The sequence below is a fragment of the Anguilla rostrata genome, chromosome 18 (genome assembly GCF_018555375.3).
Source record: "Anguilla rostrata isolate EN2019 chromosome 18, ASM1855537v3, whole genome shotgun sequence".
Classification (NCBI taxonomy): domain Eukaryota; kingdom Metazoa; phylum Chordata; class Actinopteri; order Anguilliformes; family Anguillidae; genus Anguilla; species Anguilla rostrata.
The window spans coordinates 15424209-15448099 of record NC_057950.1 but is presented as its reverse complement, the minus strand read 5'-3'; the positions used below and the strand labels follow the sequence as shown (position 1 = coordinate 15448099).

The 23891-nt window shown below is 43.1% G+C and overlaps 2 protein-coding genes across 5 annotated transcripts; both read right to left on the bottom strand.

Annotated features, from left to right (window-relative positions):
* Window positions 1-8923: 8923 nt before the first annotated feature.
* On the bottom strand, window positions 8924-13971 carry LOC135245135 (centriole, cilia and spindle-associated protein-like). Of its 4 annotated transcripts, none has more exons than XM_064317993.1 (4): window positions 13736-13971; window positions 12666-13131; window positions 11180-11466; window positions 8924-10818 (listed from the first exon to the last, which is right to left on the bottom strand). In XM_064317993.1, the coding sequence occupies exons 2-4, from the start codon at window positions 12982-12984 to the stop codon at window positions 10639-10641; spliced, it is 786 nt and encodes a 261-aa protein (XP_064174063.1). In that variant the 5' UTR covers window positions 12985-13131; window positions 13736-13971; the 3' UTR covers window positions 8924-10638. The 4 variants fall into 4 exon arrangements, with proteins under 4 accessions (XP_064174063.1, XP_064174064.1, XP_064174066.1 ...); XM_064317994.1 differs by having other exon boundaries at window positions 12666-13020; XM_064317996.1 differs by lacking the exon at window positions 13736-13971 and adding an exon at window positions 13710-13728 and having other exon boundaries at window positions 12666-13020.
* Window positions 13972-15183: 1212 nt separating this feature from the next.
* LOC135245133 (actin, alpha skeletal muscle) lies at window positions 15184-18799 on the bottom strand. The gene is made up of 8 exons (XM_064317992.1): window positions 18645-18799; window positions 17561-17700; window positions 17050-17289; window positions 16852-16936; window positions 16360-16521; window positions 15941-16132; window positions 15661-15842; window positions 15184-15547 (listed from the first exon to the last, which is right to left on the bottom strand). Exons 2-8 carry the CDS (start codon window positions 17687-17689, stop codon window positions 15404-15406), a joined length of 1134 nt encoding a protein of 377 aa, XP_064174062.1. The 5' UTR covers window positions 17690-17700; window positions 18645-18799; the 3' UTR covers window positions 15184-15403.
* Window positions 18800-23891: the final 5092 nt, after the last annotated feature.

Genomic DNA, 23891 nt, shown 5'->3' with positions numbered 1-23891 from the left:
TTCCCCCTTTCCTGCCAGCTCCATTCCAGCGAATCACAAGTCCCAGAATTTCCGTCTGCACCTGAACGCTCACAGCTTCCCACAGTAGACGTGCTGGACCACCCTCGCCTCCTTTGTGTGAGTCCTGTGAACACTAGAGAGATCAGAATGAGAAAAGAGCCCCCCCTTCCTCATCTCCCCCCTCCCCTCCACTGCCTGCTGGCTCTTAGGCTGCCTGTCTCCACTATTAATGTTGGGGGGGGGGGGCAGAACTCTGTGTACCATGAAGAACCAGGAAAGCAGAGCCGCCTGAAAGAGGCTATTCAGCTTGGCTGCTCACTGGACTCTCGTCTGTTCTGTGCATTTTTTTTGGTAGGCGAAGGGTGTGCAGCAGAACTGTGAATGGCCAGAGTTTGTCAGCCAGCAACGTAGTGCTGCCATCGGCGTGGAAATGTCCTGTACTGTTTGACAAACGGCCATTAGGATGACAGGAGAGAGGCCACCTGTTTGTGGGTCAGAATAGTGTGGGTCACTTTCTGTAGAGCAAGTGCTTTTTACTCATTTTTCTGTTTAGTATATTTTTTATATTTGTATTGTATGTGCTGTGGTCAGAGAATCCATGTATATAATCACTGGAGAAAATGCACAGCAGATGCATTGAGGGTTAGCTGTAGGGTTTGTCTTGTGTACATCAGTTACCCTTCAGCAAATCAGAAAAGTGGGTATTTTCCCGGGACAATGGCGGAAGATTGCACACCGCACTTTAATGTGAGATACAGCAGGCTGGTTGTTACAGCAGGAGTCAGGCATGACTCCAGGCTGACCGAGTGAAAGCATCACTGTTAATACAGGGCCCGGAATGTAAAGCCCTCCTTCAGTTTGGGAAACAACTGATGCTTTGTGTTGAGCTGATTTAAATGTTTACACGTATATGCTGACAATATGGAAGCCATTCTCAGCCCTAACAAATAACAAAAAACAAAATGTCCATGTGACTTTAGTTTAATGCCTAAATGAACATTTGCTGAAGGATCCTCATCTTTTTCCTGGTCACTTGATTGCACATGGTGAGCCAATGCAAACTACAGGCAAACTACAGTTTTCTCTTGGCAAAATGCATGCGTTTAATCATCTTGTGTAGCGTAAGCACATCAGTTGTTTGAAACTGCCGCAGAGCTTGCGTGGTTATGGTCTACAGTGCAAATGATTAAATGTAAATATTTTCTAGTATCTCCATGTTTTTTAATGGAGGGCATGAGCATATCTGTGTTTGGAGATCAGATGTGAAACGGAGCAGCCAGGCTGGTGCCAGTCGAGCCCTCATTATCAGCGCGGAGCAGCGCTTTGGTCTTTGTGTTTGCTGACCTCTGGGGCCGACCCAGCGCACAGATGCCGCTCCCCGAGTCACTGATCTGCACACAGAAGAGCTGCAGTTTCACAACAACATCCTGCTTCCAGGACCGGGATGACATTTTTAGATGCCAAGGACACCAGAACAGTTCTTTTTTCAGTTCCTGCTTTCCATTGTTTTGTGGTGACACTGATCCAGCAGCGGGTTCCTCTTGCAGGGTTTGGAAGCTGCTGATCTGGAGGGGCAATGCAGGGAGGCACCAGGATTTGGGCAGTGTTTTTCCAAAGCCACCATGCAGGTCACAGCTGCCACTGTAATGCAGTACTGTGCGGGATCTTTGTTTGTGGGATATGCACTGCTGGTTTCAGACTTTTTAACTTTTGTAAATCTGCTTGCTCTGCACACACTGTGCACGACAGAATCGACTGCCACACGATGATATAATGAACATTATGATGTTGGTATTTAAATGGGATTATCCTCTCTTTAGTGAATACAGAAATGAAAAAAGGATTCCAGGAGGTGTATTTTAATGACTCATAACCCCTGTAATTAATTCAGTGTCTGTTCTTTAGAATCCCTCTGGTGGGCCATTCAGTTGGAATGGATTTAATGGCCAATAACGCACTCAAACCACTTTGATTAGTTTTATTGTTTCTTAGATACACTCTAGAGCCATTAACTTCATCTTTTATTAAATGAGCGTATTGATAAATTCCCGAATGTCTGTTCACCTTGGCCATGCAATGTGAAGTGACTGAAGTTTATTCCAGCTCAGTGATTGGCCGGAAGCCATTGTCATCACTCCTGTGATGTGTGCCAGCAACTCTCATGTTTTTGAAGCCTGTTTCCTTTCTAGTTTTAATGTGTGGATGATAGATTTAGTGGAAACTGGAAATAATGTGCAGCGTTGGTTTGTGTCCGTAGCCACAGCCAGTCTGAGAGGTTGTGTATTTTGCTGAAGGGTGCCGCAGCCACTCCTGAGAATGTCTAATCAGCCGTGGCCCCTTCTCCTCTGTAGCCATTATTCTGTCCTGCTAAGAGTGAGGACAGGCTTGTGCGTATACGCAGATCTCTGTTTCAGACACACCACTCCCCCCACCCTGTGTTTCTCACTGCCACAGAAAGAGCAGTATTGGTGGATCAGGCCCTGGGAACTAGGCCTGCAGTCTGCACCATAATCACAGTTTCTAGCAAAGATCTCCCCCATGCAGGCACGTAACCTGGCCTATTCATTTCTGCACTCATGCAAACAGTGAGGTCACACTTGGAACCCGGCCAGACGTACAGCATATGGCCCACATTGAATCACAAAATCCATTCTTTTTTTACCTTTCACTAACTGCCACCTCCATAAAACCTGTACTTGAGCACCAAAGCCTTAGGGTATACAAGTCGCCTGTGCATAAGAGTTCACTGTTTTTACCTCTTTATCTGGTACAAGTTTTTTTTTTTCTTCTAGAGCTTTCGCTGAACCTGCGTCCCCAATCTGAACGAATAAAACAGGAGAGAACTATTGCCCTCTAGTGGAAATATCTATACAGTACGGCAATGGTGTGTACCTGTATTCTATAGTGTAATTTAATCTGGTTCCCCTTATTGTAATTCTGTAATTGTGTATGTATTTATGTTGTAAGATTCGCTATGTATGGACATATTTCAGCTAGTTGAATATCAGCCAATAATCATAATTTAAGTTATTTGGCTTGATAAGAAAGCATATGTATAAACAGCGTGTGTGAATCACCAGATACCAACATTTTGAGTGCTTCACCACATATATACACATACTCAACACATAAAAAGCAGTGTGTGTTGGAAAGCACCATCATGATATTGGTCTAAGTATAAGTAGCATGGCACTCTTAAATTTCCGCATGTTTTCCACATTGTCAACTTTAACTTTTATTGTTACCATTGAAAAAATAAATTGTTTAATGGATTCCAAAATATAAAACATCCAGACAGACATACATGTACCTAATAGACCACAACAGTGCAAGCAAAAAACAGACAAAATGGAAACAACATTAGCAATTAGAAGACAGAAGAAAAAGAAATAAGAAGAGTGGGCAACTTAATGTACACTGTACATACAGTGAGTGCCATAATGTTTGGGACAAAAGCATATTTTTTTGGTGATCACATGGTGATCAAACAATTCACATGTGGTTGAACTGCACATTCTCAGCTTTTATTAAAGGCCGTTTTATGCACTTTGGTCCGCAATTTCAGGGTGTCATAATGTTTGGGACAAAGGGCTTCATAGGTGTATCTGATTAGTCAGGTGTGCATGTATAGAGAACGTTCAGTATCTAGTTTTGATTGTAGGCTTTTGATTGCTTTTGGAGTCTGCTGTTGGTGTTTGTCTATATGAGGACCATAGCTGTGGCAGTGAAAGTCAAGGAAGCCCTTATGAAACTGAGGAATAAGAAGAAAAAACAGAGACATAGGCCAAACCTTAGGCTAACCAAAATCAACTGTTTTGAACATCATTATGAAGAAACAGAGCCCTGGTGAGCTCTATTGAGAAACTATGAATAAAAAGTGCTATAATTTCCTTGAATAAAGGCTGAGAATGTGCATTATAACCGCACATGAATTGTTTGATTGCAAATCTAACATTGTGAAGTGCAGAGCCTAATCAATTTTTTTTTAAGAACCTTGTCCCAAACATTATGGTGCTCTTTGTATCTGAGGATTTATGCTGTATTTATAATCCTGAATTACCTTTACATATAAATGCATACAATACTGTATGGGAGAACTGAAGCATACTCAACAGCATTGAAAAGAGAATGTCATTGCCAGATCTGTGTGGATCTGTGGGCCCTCTATGCACCTGTGCTGCCGCGGGTCCCCTCTTCCTGCTGTACATCACTAGTGTACAACATTATTTGGAAGCTGAGTTTGTGTGTATGTTGTATATATGTGGACGACCTCAGGTGATGGGGGGGCTGCTGGGCGGCCATGGGGAGGGGGTGTGGGATTAAACATGTCGCCAGCGTCTCTCTGCCTGTGTCGCACGCTGTTGCTCATCTCTCCGAGCACTATCCATGTTTATTTGTTTGCTCATTGATGGGTCATATGATCCCATATGGGATGGGCCACATGAGTGGTATGAAAATAAAATATTAATTAATTAATTGATTCATTGTTACCATCACTTTGTTTGGTCTGAAATATTTGCTGTAATTATGTGGCCATGTTTTAGCTGGTTGAACAACTGCGGATGAATCTTTTAATTTTTTGACTTTAAGAAGAAATCGTGCCTATAAATACATTTCATGGAAGGAATTATGCAGAAAAAATACAATCTAATTTGGTTCAAAAGTTGGCTGGCAATCGAGCACATATCATTATTGCCTTCTTGGAAGCCTTGCACTTTGTAGTGGAAAGTGGTGTGATCTACCAGTAGAGGGCGCCATGGCCATGTAGTCTGTGCTATTGTCACAACGTCCACAGTCCCAATTTAAACTGCGCTGACAGCTGCCTGAGAAGTGCAGCAGGTCTGTGTGCTCTCTTTGTGAGAGTAGTTGGCACTGAATCGTGTGAGAGGTTTAGCCGTTGAGCCTGGCGCACACTTCTGTGGCTAGCGAAAGGGAATTTTTTTACGCTGGCGGCTGAGCAGGGCAGGTACGATATGTGTCCTCTCCTCTCCCCAGTGAAAATAAATTCAAAATGGACTATAATCTAGGATTACTGTCAGGTTTAAACCTAGATGAAGGCTCTGACCGCCCTGAACTGGATTTCTGAATGCGCGTGCTAATCTCAGAGCAGCTGGTATTAGCGAGCACAGTGACAGCAAGCTGAGCTTTATTTGCCAAGGGGCTTTGGTTCATTGAGAGATAAAGGGAGGTGGACTTTGTGCTGCCCTTTAAACATGGTGGCCCTGCCCCTTGTCTTGACAGCCACACCCCTATTCTGTCAGGCCAGCCCTGTAGAAACTGATTCAGCCAGTAAAAATAGCCTGAGCATGGATGTAGTGGTAACCTTAGATGCAGCATCTTGTTATATAAGAAATGCTCATATGTCCTGGAATTCAGAATGGAAAGGGTGGTATTATGGACAGTGTAGGTCAAAGTTTCCAAGTGATGATTTATGTGCCAACAGAAGCTTAACCAGACCTCTCAAAAAACAGGCATGCCATAACTGCAATAACCTTTTCACTGTGTATGATCTAATGTTCTATAGTCTTCTATAGCTTTTGAAGAAGTTTGAACTGTGGTACATATCTTGTATCTCTGATTAAATGTAAGCAAGATCTTTTTTTTTTTCCATACGTTGTTAAACTTTTGAGCTGAGTGTCAAATTCCCCTAAAAGGTGAATGAGGTGCTATGCTGATCATGTATGTGCATGTATGGCTCTCTAACACGAAGCTGCTTCTAAGAAACAGCCAGTCAGAATGATTGGATGTTATTCCCCAGCCAGTCAAAATGATTGGATGTTATTCCCCAGCCAGTCAGAATGATTGGATGTTATTCCCCAGCCAGTCAGAATGATTGGATGTTATTTCCCAGGGGTCTCCACACCCCTGCTGTATTTGTGGGTTGGTTCCTTTTCTGCAGCAGCAGAGGACATTTCCTAATAGAGTGCAGGAGCTCCGCTGAGCAGTGTAGCAGCAGGTCTCTGATTCACGCTCAGACTTTTCCTCATATGCAGTTTGTAAGTGAGCCAGTGTGAGTGCTTTAGGGCTGCGGGGCTGTACTTGGCAGGGCTGCAGAATGGCAGTAAGTGCTTCAGGGCCGGTTGACGGGGCTTTATTTGGCAGGGTGTGTCCTCCCGGCTCTATCTCAGGATGGGGGGCTATTTCTGTCCTCCCACATGCCGGAATTACGATGACACAGCAATGACCCCCCCCCCCCTCCGCTCCCAGTTACCCCTCTTCCCATTAAACAGCCCTCTTCCTGGGAGATTAACCCAACCCCCTCACAGAGACAGCGAGGGGGTGGTGGTTGGAGCAGTTGTATTTTTAGATTCTTAGTATCCCACCCGAGGAGAGGCTTTCGGGGTTCTGAAGAGCCTTATTTGGGTAGTGCTGTAGTTCACCAGGGGCATCAGGGGCAGAAGAATCAGTGGCTCAATTAGTGGTGGAGGGAGGGAGGTGCAGTACAGCCAGTACAGGTAGGCCTGGAGGTGTAGCCAGTACAGGTAGGCCTGGAGGTGTAGCTGGTACAGGTAGGCCTGGAGGTGCAGCCGGTACAGGTAAGCCAGGAGATGTAGCCAGTACAGATAGACCTGCAGGTGTAGCCAGTACATGTAGGCCTGGAGGTGCAGCCAGTACAGGTAGGCTGGAGCTGCAGCCAGTACAGGTGGGCCTGGAGGTTCAGCCAGTACAGGTAGGCCTGGAGCTGCAGCCAGTACAGATAGGCCTGGAGGTGCAGCCAGTACAGGTAGGCCTGGAGGTGCAGTCAGTACAGGTAGGCTTTTAGAAGATTAGGAGTTTTCCAGAGCCAGATATAGACCACATAGACAATGAGTCCCAGTATTGGAACTACTGATATACCTCATGCCAGGTTTGGAACGTGAATTTCCTCAGTAAATGTCACATGTAGAAGTGTATATTATAATACCAGTAGGGTGCAGCAGCTCCCACTAAATAGCTGTAGCCGAGCAGGTGTGGGCTTGGTTAGCCGTGTACGGCAGACCTGGGAAAAGTGAGTTGCTGCTGGAAGTGGTGTTGGTGGACCTGTAGGGGGTGGGCTTCCTTCTGGAGCATGTTAAGAAAAACTGTGTCCCAGCGCAGTGACAGGAACACTGTGCTGTAGGAGACTCTGTAGGAGATGTTAAAGCTCAGTTCTGACATAATGTGGTCATTGAAGATCACGTGGTCCTTATCAGAGAGAAGGGGGTTCCCCAGTGTATGGGGAAACCATGCAGGGGGGCTGGGATTGGGGGTGAATGGCCTGCTATGCAGTAAAAGGATAGCAGATGTATCATTATACTCTGAGTCTGAGACGGGTGGGAGTGAGCCCAATTACGTTGGAACAGAAGGGCTCTGGTTTAACATTCCCTCTATTATTCAGTAGAGAGATGTGGTTGCTATACAGGTGTGTTTATATGTTGGGGGTGTTTACTGTACTGTGGTGAGAGAGCTGCAGTTCTGTGTGTAGGTGTGTGGTGTTTTTTCAGGTTTGTGGTATTTGTGTGATTGTGTGCAGGTGTGTGCGTGTGTGTGCTGGGTATGTGGTGTGTGCGCAGGAGTGAAGAGGTGCATTTACTATAGCCTCCCGTGTGTGTGTGTGTGTGTGTGTGCGTGCGGATGTGTGCTGGGTCTGTGGTGAGTGTGTGTGCAGGAGGGAAGAGGTGTGGTTACTAGAGCCTCATACAGCTGCCTCCTATGACCTCTGTTGTCCTTGATGCCCCAGACAGACAGGCCTCCTGGGGGTGCTTACAGTGTGTATTTAAAGAAAGGTCTGGAGATGTGGTACATGCTGCACACCTCAGCCAGCGTTCAGCAGGGATAGATGACAGATACTACAGAAATACAATACAGAAAAGTGTGTTAGAAATAACATACAGAACAGTAGGTAGGAGTTGAAGATTTTAGTTGATGTGTTGCAAACTTTTATGAAATGTTGAAGGCCCCATATTGGATGATGCAGAATGCTAATACCATGGCTGCTGATAGAGAGATCATTTACTGTGACACCGATTCTTAAAATTGTCACTGAATATTTCTTGTAATTAGTGGCTACACCATAGCACCAAATAGGTGGGTCTGCCAGGTGAAAATGATGCCTAAATCGTTGCAGAGTGTCTGCACACACTGTTTGTAGTAAATGTGACATTCAAGGTGAACCATAACAAAACTGTTCTGAATCTAAAATGCAGCCCTAGTTAGGCAGCATTTCAAATGGTAAAATTTAGGGTTAGGGAACAGCTTGCACCTTGATGGTTTGATTCCAGCTGGGCTACTGCGGTTGTACTGTTGAGCAAGGCACTAAACCTGAGCTGCTTCAGTGAATATATGCAGCTGTATAAATGGATTGTATGTAAAGAATGTAAGCAGTTAAGTCTCTCTGGATGAGAGCATCTGCTAAATCTGCTACATCTCTTTTTCCTTGTGTTCTAATACTGCTCAAGCAGAATATACAGACAGGAAATGGCTTACTCAACGACACGCTTCTGGTGAACTAAACTTAGTTGCCGCAACAGCCATTGGCTGAATATTGATGTGGAAGGATTTGGTAGGCCAATCAGGTCACAGAGCCAACGGTACCTCTTCCTCAGACAGTGCGCAGTAGGGGCTGAGGTCTGTACCTGAGGCCAGGTGTTGTGTGGTGAATGTGAGAGTGACAGGTTGGGTTGCTCTGGCACTGGATCTGTACCAAACCTTTCATTCAGGGAACAGTCCCTGGTGCAGCTGCTGGAATCGGATTACCGTATTTCCCCTGAGAACACCCCACGCCACACCAAAAAAAGCGTGTAAACGCTCATCCCCGACAACTTACCGGCACAGCCTAAGTCCTCAGGATTTGAGTCCTCAATGCCTGCAATTAGCCTTCAGGCAGCAGAATCCCCCTGGTGTTTATAAATAAATAACATGCTTTACACACTCAAAACGATGTATTCCCAACAGTACGCAAATACAAATTACAATCATGTTTATTCAAAAGTACAAATATATTTGTCATAATGTAAACAGTGGTAGTTTTCTTTCATCAGTAAACGTCCAGCAACATCTTGTGCAAATACGATTCATACGTGCTGTACAGCAAAAGCTTAAAAAGTCCCCAAATAATTTATCAGTTGTGTTAAGGTAATTAAGCCCATCACTACCACAGCAGACTAAATCTGGCTTTCAGATCTTAAACACATGAATCTTAACAAACATATATAACCTTCCAAACTATGCTCAGGTGCTCACTGTTACAAAGAACCAACTGGGGGATAATTGTCTTTTTTGCTTAATGATAGCCCATGCAGGTAAGGTGAGCTGGGATGTGGAATCTCACTAATCAGTTTAAACTGAAGGAGGCTGTGTGACCTCAGAGGAACAGAGTGCGGGGTGTATTTTGGATAGGGGGGATTACATTTCAGGAGCACAAGCTTAACCGCTCTGTTAATGCAGCGCACTTAACGACTTCACACTTTACACAAAGAACCTGGTGCAGCCACCAATGAAACCTAATGTGTGCATCAGGCTGAGCCATCAAAGGACAAACCTTCTTTGAAGCATCGATTAAAGATTCATCTTGCGTTCTTTTCAGGGGCCAAAGAATGAACTGCAAGTGGATGCATTGCATTAGCTCTGCACTGCATTAAAAAGCTTGCAAGCTGACATGCTAACACGAGTACATGTGATCTGTGGAAAGGGATGTATTTACAGAATTCAAGACAACGGAATCCACCAGTGAAAATGCGTGCACTACTACAATTACAGCACAATGCTGGTTAGTACACAGGGTTTCAAGTAGTTCACTTCGTCCTTTGGTATTATTCTGCCAACAAAGCTATAGAACGTTAACTTAAGAGGTTGCAAGGATGAGCATTTCCAAAAAAAATAAATACACAAACATAACTGTGAGAAGACAATCATCTTGAATTCCTTTTGCCAGAACAAGCTGAATTACAGTAGCAGAAGCAGTAAATGCAGTGGTATTCAGGGTTACCAGATGAGTGTCTCAGAATTCTGAGATGTCCCCCAAAATACAAAGTAAACAAAATACACAATACTGTACTAATTTTAAATCAGATGGCAGGCCTGGCATATGGCAACTCGTTGATGGGAAATTCAGCAGGTTTAAGGATTTATCTTGATAATTTCAGGTAATCCAAAACCTGGTGAATCAGTACTTGTTTTATTATGATACATAATACTGTATCTTAAGTATTTTATACTTCTAGTTGCCATTTATATCCAAATGAGAATTTTTAGATTGATAAAAAATACTTAACGCGTTTGGCTGATTTGGTGTATATAAAATATCTTGTCGCTTGCAAAATGCTGAATTATTTAGCAAAAACAAAAATAACTATTATTAAATAAATAAAAATAAGGACGATCTGTAACATATTTTAGTAAAACATTTAACACAAATTTGTTTCCCAAATATGTGGTGATCAAGTATACAAGTATCACATTCAGTTGTTTGTGCAGTCAAAAACATAAATTTCAGAAGCCACAAAAAATCCTTGGAATGATTAGAAATAAAAACATCCACTGAAAACAGTTCAGCTTCTCTGAATTCACCAAGTTTTTAAAATGATCCCATAAGAAGTTGTCACATGATTAAGCAAAAACTCCACCCATCTTGAGAAAACTTGGAGAAAAGGGAGTTGAGAGACTTAGTGCATGTTGGGCCTAGCGAGTCCTGGAGGAGAAGCAGCGCATGTACTCGGTTATCCAGGGGTTATAGTCTGCGACCGGCTCCGTCTTGTGTGCTTTTTTTGGCTCAGCCGATCGCACGCGCTGCCGCTGTAGATTCTTCATTTGTTTTTCCACCTCCCGTCTGGTTTTGGCACGCAGAGCAGAAGCATGAATCTGGGAACACAGCACAGGGTTCTTACTAGATGGGCAAAACTAAATTTTCATTGGAGCAAAAAAACAGCTTTGGAAACGGGTTTTGGAAGTTTAACAAATAGATACAAGACAATGGAATTTTACCCCGTTTAAATCCTACTTCTGTAGCCTTATCTCAGGGTAAAAACTGAAGCAATACTGCTGATCCAATGTGGTTCTACCACTGAGCATGGAACTGAACTTGGTCTGCTTCAGTAAATATCCAGCTGTATTAAAGGATTGTACACAAGGATTTAAGCTATTTAAGTTGCTCTGGATAAGAGCATCTGCTAAATGTTGAAAATGTAAATGTTGTTCCTTGTAGGGGGGACTGTAGTCTGACCTCTGTGGTGGACACGGCCGGAAGCACGTTGTGAGTCTTCTTCCCTGCCATGTCGGCGTGCTGCTCCGCCCACCCGTACATGGCGAAGGGATGTCTGCTCGCCGTGCCGGCCGCTGTGGCTGGCGGCGGTTTGCTCTTGGCTCGGAGTGATTTCGGCTTCCGCGAGCGGAGGGGTTTGGGGGGCACGCGGTGGTCCTGCACCAGGTCTCCGGCCGAAGGCCCACCTTCGTGTTTCACCTCTGCTCCAATCTCTCCGTTTCGCTGCACTCTCTCTGCTCCCTGTCTGTCTGCGAGAGAAACACCTTCAAACTTTCGTTTTTACCAAAGCCTTGTGTGAGGATTAAACTGCGCTTGGACCGAGTGATCCTGTGCATACAGAATTCTGATAACTGCCTTTATATACCAAAGTTCACAATCTACCTCAGTTATGGGGGGAAGAATCATCATCGCCCTATTATTTTCAAAAACTGGCACAGAATCTTTAAGACTCAATCAAAAGATTGCATCTTACAGAAGCATCCCCATACCCACATTGTGAGGGGGGGCGGGTGTGACCCCATCTCTGAATGCACTCTGTGTAGTGCATTTTACATAGCACTAAGGCCTGATTAGTTTAACCTGTTTTCAGAGCCTGTGGCTATTCGCTGTTGTTCATTTAATGTAGTTTAATGGTCATCAGGATGGCTTGCTCTTGTCTGTATGACTAATTTAATTTTAAATACGGCAGTTGACAATTCTCAATCCAGTCTATACCTCCTGTACTTGCTGTTTCCCTTGGGACTATATTCTCCCTCAGACTATACTGTGTTTCGATCCCTGGTATTTGCACTAATGTTTGCACTAATTCACAGGCAATTAGTATTCGGAATAAGGAGAGTAAAGTAAAAGTAAAGCATTGGTTTCCTGTTTGGTCCAGAAGGAAGACTGCCCCCTACTGTTCCACCAACACCCTCCCAGCAGCAACTAGATTGTCCCAGGAGATCTCCTGTCCCAGGTATTAACCAAGCCCCATACTGCATACCTTCAGTCAACTGTCAGGAGAAACCCATAGGGTGTTAAATGAATACTTGACAACTGAGGAGCAGAAACAAATAAAAATATTCTGTGTATAATTATCCCCATCTACCTTTCTCTATCAGCCTCAATAAAGTACAAATATGGCCCTTTATAGCTTCAGTTAAAATGTCTGTATAAGGTACCAGGCTATAAATTCAATTATACGGATTGAAATTAGCATCAAACAAGGAAAGGGTCCACTATGGGAGTTAATCCTGATAGATATCACCAAGGCACTCTTGTATATATATTTAGAAAATGATATGGCCTTTACGCATGTCCACTCTGGATCTCCTTTAACATTTTTGATACAGGAAAAGTATCTAGGTATTATTTTTCAAGATTAATCCCATCTAAATGCATTTTTAGATATTGGTAACTATCAGCATCAGTGACAGTCACTACCCCAATCACAGCATCTAAAGATAACCTGTAGGTGAAGAGGTGTCCGCTTGCAGCTCTCTCTCAACAGCAGTCGGTTCCGATGCGTCACCCTCCTGTTTACGTGTCTCACGTGGTGGCATCTCTTCTGCAGTCACAGGACAGATTTTATTTTTTGGTGGAGTGGATCTACCACTGGATTCGGAGTCAGTTTCACAGCCTCCCCATAAAATCGGATTGTGAGACTGCTCTAGCATCCTTCTTGAGAGTCTGTAATTGAGCAAATCCTCGTAACACTTGGAGAAGGTTTCCCATTTTGGATCTTTGAATTTCTTCATATATTCTGTTCGTATCTTCTTTTTCACCATCTTCTCTGTTGCTTAATAATTAGAGTGGCTCATGAACTGTGAAAGAGACGGGACAAAGTCATTGCAGAATCGCTGAGGTCTCCTTAGCCACCCCGAAATTGTATATCAAACATCAGCTGGTTTGGGGTGGATTTCCCGCGGCTCTTCCTGCCAGACATTTAAACAAAAACATGAAAAGGTAGTACGCACCCCTCATAAAATACCACCAATCACTGAACAGTTGGAGCTTGAACGATACACCCCTTCCACCACGCCCACGACAGTTAAAATGGCGTCTGTACTGGTTAATTCCGTTTTTCAGATAGAAACATTGTTTCACTGTATTTTATATTAGTGTAACCACGTTTTTGGATTTGCTACATTGTACACTACTTTGATATACAATAAAACATTAATATAGTGGTATATCTACGCGTGCTTTCGTATCGGAACTAAATTGTCAGCCAAGGCTGTAATTTACCAAGCTATATTTAACGCGTAACGGATTTATCGATAACTAGCAATCAAACAACGTTTCCAAAGTTTTAAAGGCATTTTCTACTTCTCCGCCCGTTTCGATGTGCGACACAGGGTGCTTTTAGCTTGTTTGTCGTCCGCAATAGCAGCTGTAGGCATTTGTGATTCTGATTACGAAGGGCAAACAAGTTTTGTTTACAGGCGTACTATCGTCGCGTTAGCTAAACTAATAATGCGTTTTATGAATAACAGGAATTTAATTTACGTACATAACTTGTATTGCAATGGTACTTACATGCCCGGATCGCACATTAATTCTCTGAAATGAAACTTTGTTTAGATGGCGACTTCAAGCGCTGCACACGCCACTTGACTCCGCCCGGAGATTGAGGATTGGAGAGATTTGTTTTGAACGCAGCCACAAATATATGACATTTTCTTAAAACCTATTTTCAACGTGTTGTCGCGTGAAAATATAAATAGGCAAACTACGTTTTGTTCGAATACTGAAATCAAATTACTCAAATTTCAGTCACCTTTCCAGTTGAATTGTGGGTTGGTTTTGCTTGACCATCGCTATATAGCCCCGTTACTGTAGTCTGTTTTTCAGGCAAGTTTGGGTACATGCACGTATTACCGCTTAACTGGCTTAAATTAAGTGAAACAAAGCAACTATAGCCAAATAATGTTTATTATTACTTGTTGGCATTTCTGAAGATTTAATTCTGTTCTTTAAATTCATAAAAGGCAAGTAATAGCTTTAATGTACTGGACTTATAGGAAAGTACTTGGCTCTTTCCTCTAGTTTCATTGCAAGCCAAAGGAAAATAATTTTGTAGTTCACACTTGATACGTTCACCTAGCCCAGTAAACTGTCACAGTGAGCAGGCCTACTCCAGAATAGAGACCTGGCTCTGCTTGAACCCTTCATCAGAACCTGCAGTTAGGGAACATTTCAACATCATCGTCCAGTTTTTCCATCAAGATATATAGGATTAATTGTATTAATTATTTTGCAATATACTGTAGATTTATTTGTCAACATGTAGCTAGGCAGTGTGGCTACACTGTGGGCTGATGTTTAGAGTCTATACTTACCAAAGTCTTCAGGTCAGACTAGTGATGGTTCATTTTCAAATTGCACTAAAATGAGAATGTTGTTTGTGTGCTGTTCTCAACTTGATGTGAGAATCCTTTTACTTCTGCTCACACTGCTCTGATGCAGAGCCCTGGGGCATGCTGATAAAAATATTGTGTAAAATAATCTAGATTCATCTGCTGTTTTTCGGTTTGGTTTCATATGGTTTGTTGTTGTATAAGTTTGTATTATTCATTATTATTTTGTATAATAAGTCTGTCATATTGTATACATTCTGTTATTTAACCGTTAAGTATTTGAATACTGTCCCGGGTCACAAGAGCTTAATTAGTCTCAAGTTTGTCTAAGCAACTCCAGAGAGTCTACTGGCAGTCTACTAGCCTATATCTACCACTTGTCACTGGAGTAAATATTTGGGCCTTAATGCTTCTCTTTGTCAGTTTTGTTAAAGTAGTGGCCACATGACTGTTTACTACACTTTTAAACACAGGATAAATTATTTTCTGTGTTTTGTGGATCTTTCAGACAAGTGTGTGTGTGTGTGTGTATGCATGATGAAAACAACTGTTTTGACAGAAGAGAAATGTACTGTAGCAGTAAGCTTCTGCCCAGTTTGCATTATAAACAGACTCCAATCCAAAATATGAAATGATGGACTTTAATAAATTATTATTTATGTACATTTTACATTCACATGTTTGATAACATGGTTTTCGCTAATCTTCATGATGTTGTCCAGTTTTTTTCCATTTTAATGAAGTAACACAAAGTTACAAAATTGCATTTACACAGAGCTGCCCCGCAACGGTCATGTGATCTGCTGGGGCAGGATCCTGAGAATGTACAAGAGTGATGACTGCGGAATTAGAAGCACTTCCTGTGCACAATGGAGGGTCCTGCCTCATCATACTCCTGCTTGCTGATCCACATCTGCTGGAAGGTGGACAGAGAGGCCAGGATGGAGCCACCGATCCATACAGAGTATTTACGCTCAGGGGGGGCAATGATCTAGAGAAGGGACAGGAAAAAAAGGAAGAGATGAGTTTGAACACTCAGCAGCCTTGTCAAAAAATAAATACATCTTGCATCTCATTGTTGCATCAAGGTAATCGCTAAGTTACCTTGATCTTCATGGTGCTGGGGGCCAGGGCAGTGATCTCCTTCTGCATACGGTCAGCAATACCAGGGTACATGGTGGTACCACCAGACAAGACATTGTTGGCATACAGGTCCTTCCTGATGTCAATGTCACACTTCATGATGCTGTTGTAGGCGGTCTCATGGATGCCTGCAGACTCCATACCTGGTTGGATTAAAAGACACCATTGTTGACAGTCCTGCTTTTACCAAGTGGCCAATGTAAGCACTTTTTTTCTGTGGGGTTCTGGTACTGATACGAACCAATGAAGGAAGGCTGGAACAGGGTCTCTGGGCAACGGAAACGCTCATTGCCAATGGTGATGACCTGGCCGTCAGGCAGCTCGTAGCTCTTCTCCAGGGAAGAGGAAGAGGCAGCGGTGGCCATCTCGTTCTCAAAGTCCAGAGCCACATAGCACAGCTTCTCCTTGATGTCACGCACGATCTCACGCTCAGCTGTGATGGGAAAAATATCATTATTAGTCAGGCACATAACAGGCTGTGTGGGCCCTGAAGACTTTACACAGGACTACTAGGGTGGTTGAGAGAAACACCCCAAAATGCCAAAAAAAAGTTTAGACTGGTCCAAGTGTAAACATTCAGTTTCCTTTAAGAAATGACTAATTCAGCAATGTTTACAGCATTGCCATGGACCTAATTTCAGAAAAGGTTTCCCATCTCACCAGTTGTGACGAAGGAGTAGCCACGCTCAGTCAGGATCTTCATGAGGTAATCAGTCAGATCGCGACCGGCCAGATCCAGACGCATGATAGCGTGGGGCAGAGCGTAACCCTCATAGATGGGGACGTTGTGGGTCACACCATCACCAGAGTCCAGCACAATACCTAAGGAGAGAGCATGGCACATTCAGTAATAGAGTACAACACAACAGCTTGCACGGAAGAGGGCTTCATGGTAGTCAGTAATTTATTTGATATAAAAGTATGATGCAAATGTCCTCCTATTTCTTAATGATTTTAATACAAACTATATTGCTGTGCATGTGGATTTACAGTAGTGATTTTAAAAGGACAACCCAATTCAGACTAAATTCATCATAATGATCATCATGATAAAACCTATAAACCATATGCAAGGTAATTCAAAAAAATATTTTGATTTTTTTATATACGTGTAGTAGTGGAAGTGAGAGAATAGTTATCTGTGAACCTCACCAGTGGTACGGCCAGAGGCGTACAGGGACAGCACAGCCTGGATGGCCACATACATGGCTGGGACGTTGAAGGTCTCAAACATGATCTGCAGGGGAGGGAGAGAGTAGTGTTATTTTACTTGCATGCTGCCTTACTGCTGTAAGGTCTCACAGGACAGGATCAGCTACTCAGAGCAGCAGCAGACAGAGGGTGGCGTACCTGGGTCATCTTCTCACGGTTAGCCTTGGGGTTCAGGGGAGCCTCAGTGAGCAGGGTTGGGTGCTCCTCTGGGGCCACACGGAGCTCATTGTAGAAGGTGTGGTGCCAGATCTTCTCCATGTCATCCCAGTTGGTGATGATGCCGTGCTCGATGGGGTACTTCAGGGTGAGGATACCCCTCTTGCTCTGAGCCTCATCTCCTACGTAGGAGTCCTTCTGACCCATACCCACCATCACACCCTGGAAGGAGGATAATCATGCCACTGATTGACTGGTGAAAGGACAGCATTTTCTCAATTGCTTGCACACATGGGTACAAATCACTCAAAACCAGGGCAAAGTTTTACATTGATTCTGTTTAGAATACAATTTAAATCTATGGATATTGCATAGCGTTTATAGTTATAGGCGTAAAAATTGTTCACCTTTTCAACGTTGTGCACTTAAGCACAACCAGATTGCGCATTTACGCGCAATAGCAAATGTATAATGCGGAGTGATTTTCCCATACCTGGTGACGAGGGCGCCCAACAATGGAAGGGAAGACGGCCCTGGGGGCGTCGTCGCCGGCGAAGCCAGCCTTCACCAGTCCTGAACCATTGTCGCACACCAAAGCAGTAACTTCTTCGTCGTCGCACATCTTGATGGATTCTAACGCAAATGTGTGAAAACATTATATTTCTGCTGGCGTCACGTGTTCTGAAACCATGACTACACACTGTCTGAAACTTGGCTACTGCACACAAACTAATACCCAGAATTTTAGTTAAACGTTGGATGTTTGCTGTATGATTTCTAAGTAACGATATTAAGATGACAGTAAGCCCCTGCCACCAAAAGGAAAGAGTTAAGTCGTCCTTTCAGTGTTCTAATTGCAGAATATAATTTTTGTAGATTTTAGTGCGCAATTTGGAAATAAGATCTTTGTCTTAGTTGAGCGCATTTATTAACAAGAAAATAGCTGAATAATAGTCAATGTCGATAATGACAGTAAATCCGATTGTGACCTGTTAAATGTAAAACAATATGGTAACGTCTGATTAAGTCGAATCTGAAATCTGTAAAGCGTAGCTAACGTCTGGAAATAGATTTTCCAACGATTCACATATTCAAATTGTGTTTCTCCACTTTCTGCTTTAAAAACATGCTTACACTTATTCATAAATAATTTGCCATTAAAAATATTCGTTTTAATATAGTAGGCATATAACGTAGCATTAACTTTATTTAGGATAGCAGGTTTCAATAAAGCCCTTAATGTAACCACTATACGACCAGTAACAGTTTATTTACAATTATGTGTATGGTGATCTCAGCTCGTTGTAATTTGTAAATCTGTATCCTTTGCAAAAAAGTTTATGTTCCCATGGGTCTCGGAGGAGCATCTCCCAAAATTACATTTATAAAGTCAAGCTGCAGACAGCTTGACAGGTCTTATAATTGTAACGTCCTTCAAATATTTCGGTTTGTTTAAAATTAATGATTCCACTGGTAATATGAACAATTTCGACGGCGCGATCCCCTTAAAAATCCAGTCCTTGAACTGCGTCTGCATATCCAGTTGTAGATGCTTGAGTCGATTCCTGTGTTCTTACCTGTGGTGGGGCCTTAAGGAAGCTCAGTGCAGAAGGTAACCGCTGCTGGGTCCAGCTGGGTCGAACCCTGACAGTCAGGAAGCTTATATACTCCCCTCCTTCCATAATTTCTTCCTTGGCAGCCATTTAGACTGTCTCTGTATTCCATAGGAATTTCCCCCCACCGCCATCCATATTTGGTTCTTGCTGGGTGAGCGGAGGGTACCGTACCTCGGCTGCGAGCTGCCAGGCACCCCAGTTCGAAGTGCAGTGGGCTGTCCATATAGGGAGCGGTAGTCCCCAGTCCAACCACGCTACTCTGGCCGTATATGGAAGGCCAAGAACTGTAACCCCGTCTTTCTCCTCCATTGAGCATCGAATGCTACTGTCTGCGGGATCCCTTACAACCGGGTCTTCGCCTTATCAGAAAAATGCACGTCCATAGCAGTATGAGGGGGACGCCTGATGTTTTTAAAATATAATTTACAATCGCCCGCTGTGCCGAAGCGTGTGAGGGGGGATGAAGATGGATAGTTTATCTACTCCTTTATTCGAATACTACAAATTGAACATAACGAGTTTAACAATAGCCTTTTGAGTTTCGAAAAGCACTGTGCGGCAGTTGAATTATTGTACGTCGCATTTCTTCGAGAGCAGGTGTACTGCAATACTTCTGTGAAATGCATTCCAGGCCCCGTGTGTGTCGTTAAACTGCAAAATCACAGGATGGAAAGAAAACGTTAGAATTTAAGGATATGTATTGTAGTGAGCTGTGGTGTATATTTTGATATCTAGTCATATATTTTTTGATAGACCAGACTTATAGCTGTTTTCCCACGTCATTATTTTAAAACATTGTCGGATATATAATGCATTGACAATAATAATAATGATAATTTAACAAAGTTATCGTGCACAACTCCAAATCTTTTATATTAATTTCGTTTGCTGTCCGGAGTGTCCGCTGCCGGATGTAGGGTGTCTCAGTGGTCGAGGGGCGGGGTAGACTGCTTTGGGTTGACAAGCTTTCGCGTCCTTAAGGAAGGACAAGGATTGCTGTTCTCAAACAAAGCTGTCGCATTCACAAGTGTCCAGTCGGTAGAAAACTCGTTCATCTTTATTCAGTATTTCGTTCATAATAATGCTATTTCCTATTAGACAGGAGGCGCCATGAGGCAAATGTGAGCTATTTACAATAGTCAGCCAATAAGATTCCTTATATGCAAGTACCTTTAAGGGAATGCATTTGACTGGAAGAAATAGCCAACGAGGGTATAGATATTAGATGAAGGATGAAGTATCAGATCTATTTCTATAATAAATGAAGCTTTTAGATGTTGGATGATGTGTTCAGGAACATTTATATTTAAATCCAGACAGGAAGTACTGGGGGTTGACTGGAAATTCAAATCTCCTACATACTTCCTTGTTTCACAGATTTAGTTTCGGTGTCTGAACCCTCAAATACAACTCAACCTTAGGTCTCCTAAGGTCAGAACCCCTGCAGTCTTCAGATGTTCTGATAAGGTGAAGACCCAGAGGTCAAGGATACCACAGTAACAACAGTGCAGTTACCAGTGAGTCTGTTTTTCAGTGACCACCATAAAATCATCAATCACATCAAAACTATGACATGTGAAGGGAAAAAAGTGGTTTAATTTCTCGTCTCCACCCATTAAAACTTTGTAACCCTCATATGAGGGGGAGGTATTTTTTATGGGGGGGGGGGGGGGCGTGTAAGAGTCAGGTCCCAGGGGCTGCAGTGTGTCATTCAGTAAAGCAAATGGGAAGTTTCCATTGTGAATTAATTGTACAGTGAATGAATTCATATTTTGGGCTTAATTACTTATTTTATTTAATTCTGTTTAATGCAATAATGTATACCTGATGAAAATGCATTCAATTATTTGATATATGGGAAATATTGATAATGTTGTTACTGATACTGGTACCCCCTTACCCACCCACCCTGGTATGATCATCCAGAGTATTTAAATGCATTTCAGCTGTAATATTGAAAAGGTCCTTATGTCTGGCAGTATACATTTACACTGTGGACCTGAAAGTACATACAAATGTAACTAAGGCATAAATTGCCACAATGGGTACATGTGCATTCTGAAGGGACACTGATGAGCTCAATCAGTCATTTTGCCTTTAAATTGCATGATGAGTGATCTGAGGTCTTGGATTATCATGACAATTCAATGGCCTTGATTAAAACAAAGGGAGGCACCTGTTGGCAAGACCTCTACTGTTCTCTGCACCTCTTGGTTAGTTTCTGGAAACCATTTATATGAACCAGCGCAGACACACGCTCCTACCTATCACGTGCTGTTCCACGAGCAGAGCTGAGAGGGTAAATGACTCATTTTACGCAGACTCACACATGTAAGAGCTACACGCGGCTCATTAGGGTCTTGCAGAAGAGCCTGGCTTGCACGGACAGCCAGGAGCAGCGGACGCTGAAAACGCTCCCCTGCTTGTGTTTAATCGGCTGTGTAAGGCAGCATGAGGAGAATGAGGCGAGCAGTCGGGGAGAAGGGGGAAGAGGTGGGGGAGCCTGAGTTTAGAGCTCACAGATGCTGATACAGCAGAAAGCTCTAATAGCTCTATCTATAGCACACACGCTCCTGTGAGTGACAGACCAGACGTGCTGCAGTCTAGAGAGGCCCGACAGTCATCAGTGCACAGATTGTGGCTGCGTGGGGCCCATAATTATCCACTGTCTGGAGTATCAAAAATATTGAAAGGCTTTTTTTTCTGAGGGGCTTGAAAGTTGAGAGGGAAGCCTGAAATGGAGGGGGGTTCTTGATGGGCGTGTCTGACTGTCCCAGAGGAACAGCACAGACTGTAGCAAGGAAACTGCTTTCAGAGGTCTGCTTTGTGCCTCCATGTGTCTGTGGGGAGTTCTCCCTGCTGGATCTCTACCTGGGGTCAGCTTACCTACACACACGCCTCCCCTTCACAGTGTGCTTCTGCACACAAACCAAAGCCGCAGTGGAACTAGGTGCAAGCTGGCGACAAGTGACTCACTCATTTGGGTGAAGACCCACCAGAGTGTTGGTGTGTCGGGCATGGGATATTGTCTTTGGCATGTTGGGCATGCATATTGTGTTTGTTGAGCTGGGCATTAAATATTGTCTTTGGTGAGCTGGGCATGAGACATTGTGTTTGGTGTGCTGGGCATCGCATATTGTTTTTGTGAGCTGGGCATGAAATATTGTGTTTGGTATGCTGGGCATGGCATATGGCGTTTGGTGTGCTGGGCATGAAATATTGTGTTTGGTGTGCTGGGCGTGGCATATTGTGTTTGGTAAGCTGGATGCGGCATATTGTGTGTGGCATGTTGAGCCTGGCATATTGTGCATGGTGTGGTGGCCATGACTTGTTGGGAGTGGAGGGGGGAAGTTGCTTTGGGATTACAGTGACCCCAGCACTCAGGACGGATCACTGGGAGGGGAGGGGATACCCAAAGAGAATGAACTCAGCAACGCCTTAGCTGATCAGTGATGTCAACCCCAAATAACACCCATCCAAACAGCTCCAATTTGCCCTAGTACCACATGATCACCACTGCTTTGACCCTCTTCCCAACTGAGGGTAATATGTACACATCACTGCGCTACATGCCCTTAATTTTATTAATTCCTGGAGGATCCCGTACATCTGGGTTTTAGCAGAGCGGCGATTATATAGAGACCTAATGAATCTGTTGGCTTTCTTCCATGATACACTATACGTACAATATAGATTCTCAACGGTGGGAATACAGTACATATGCAAGCTTTTTAAACCCCACACGTCCTTATCTACTTCCCTTAGTTATGAGGCAAGATCAAATCAAATCAAAATGTATTTATATTGCGCCTTTCGTGCAAGATTGCAATTCGTGCTGTCCTTCACAAAGTAAACATAAAAAGATCAATAAAAGAGAAGCAACACTGAAAAAAATAAAAAGACCAAAAAAATCATTAAAATAACAAAACCATCAATAATAACAAGAATTGTAGAAATAAAAACAACAATAGTAATAAAAAACAAGTAAAATATTGTAGAGTTAATAAATGTAAAATTATGTAAATTAAAGAAAAGTGAGGTAAATAAATAAAAGGCAATAACAGTGAAATAATAAAAGTGAAATAAACTGTGTAAAAGCTAAAGCTAAGGAAAGCTGCCTCCCCATAGATCTTTGTCTTTGCCCGTGGGATAACTAAAAGGCCACAGCCAAAGTACCGGAGGGGTCTAAAGGGAGCGTATTTTAAAAGCATGTCTAAAATGTATTCGGTCACTTGTTCTTTTAGTGATTTGAAAACCAATTAATCTTGAGTCCTGAGTCCCATAATTATTGAGTTTATGAATAGTGCGATTGGCTTATTTGGAATATCCTGTATAAAGTTTGAGGCTTAAGGAGCTCTGGAACGTGCAGCTGTCACATTAGAAATTAACTGTCGGACAATTAGTGAGTGTGTGATTTATTCGTTCTGAGTGGTAAGGTAAGGTATTTACAAATTAATTTATACTATTATCTCTATCTGTTTTTTGCCAACGCTTGTCACTGGCTTTATGAAGATAAGGGTGTTGCTTTTTGCCACTACGATAGTTTGATGTTCTTCCTATCCGTCCATACCAGTCTTTTTTCCTCAGATGAGAAATACGCTGCTGCAAATGCCGACCCTTTCATGGGAACGCGCACAGAGCTTCATTAACAAAGTCCATGTTCACTTAGCAAGCTGATAACCACCTTTGTGATTCAGGACTAAAGGTTTTGTCAAACCAGCTAACGCAAAGAAACCCTGGGCATGTTAAGCTTCCTTCGTAGTACACGCGGCTGCTGGAACTTGAAATGTACTGGAGTGTAGGCAAGCGCTCCCTCTAGTGGGCAATCAGAAGTAAACCTTCCAAAGGTTTATCAGGGAGCCCCCACCTGTCTTATCTACCCAGTAACAAACTGAACAGAGGAGGGTGGGACGAGCACACCCTCTTTATGGAGACAGAATCTGAGTGTGCAGAGAAAAAAGAGAAGTGTTTCGGTCCTTTATGTGTCCTGTAACTGCAGACTGGCCAAGGGCTCATATCAAGAGTGATATGAGGAAAGGGTGTGTGCACGTCCCTTGTGGATCTGCATCATTAAAGCGTTTCCAGTCTGTCCGTATAGGTCACTATTCCATTGGTGAAGCACACGTTTGTAACTATCCTGTACTTCACGTAGAGTGAAGTGGGATGTGCACAATATCCTGTCTGATAACTGAGATCCTGGAAACCCAA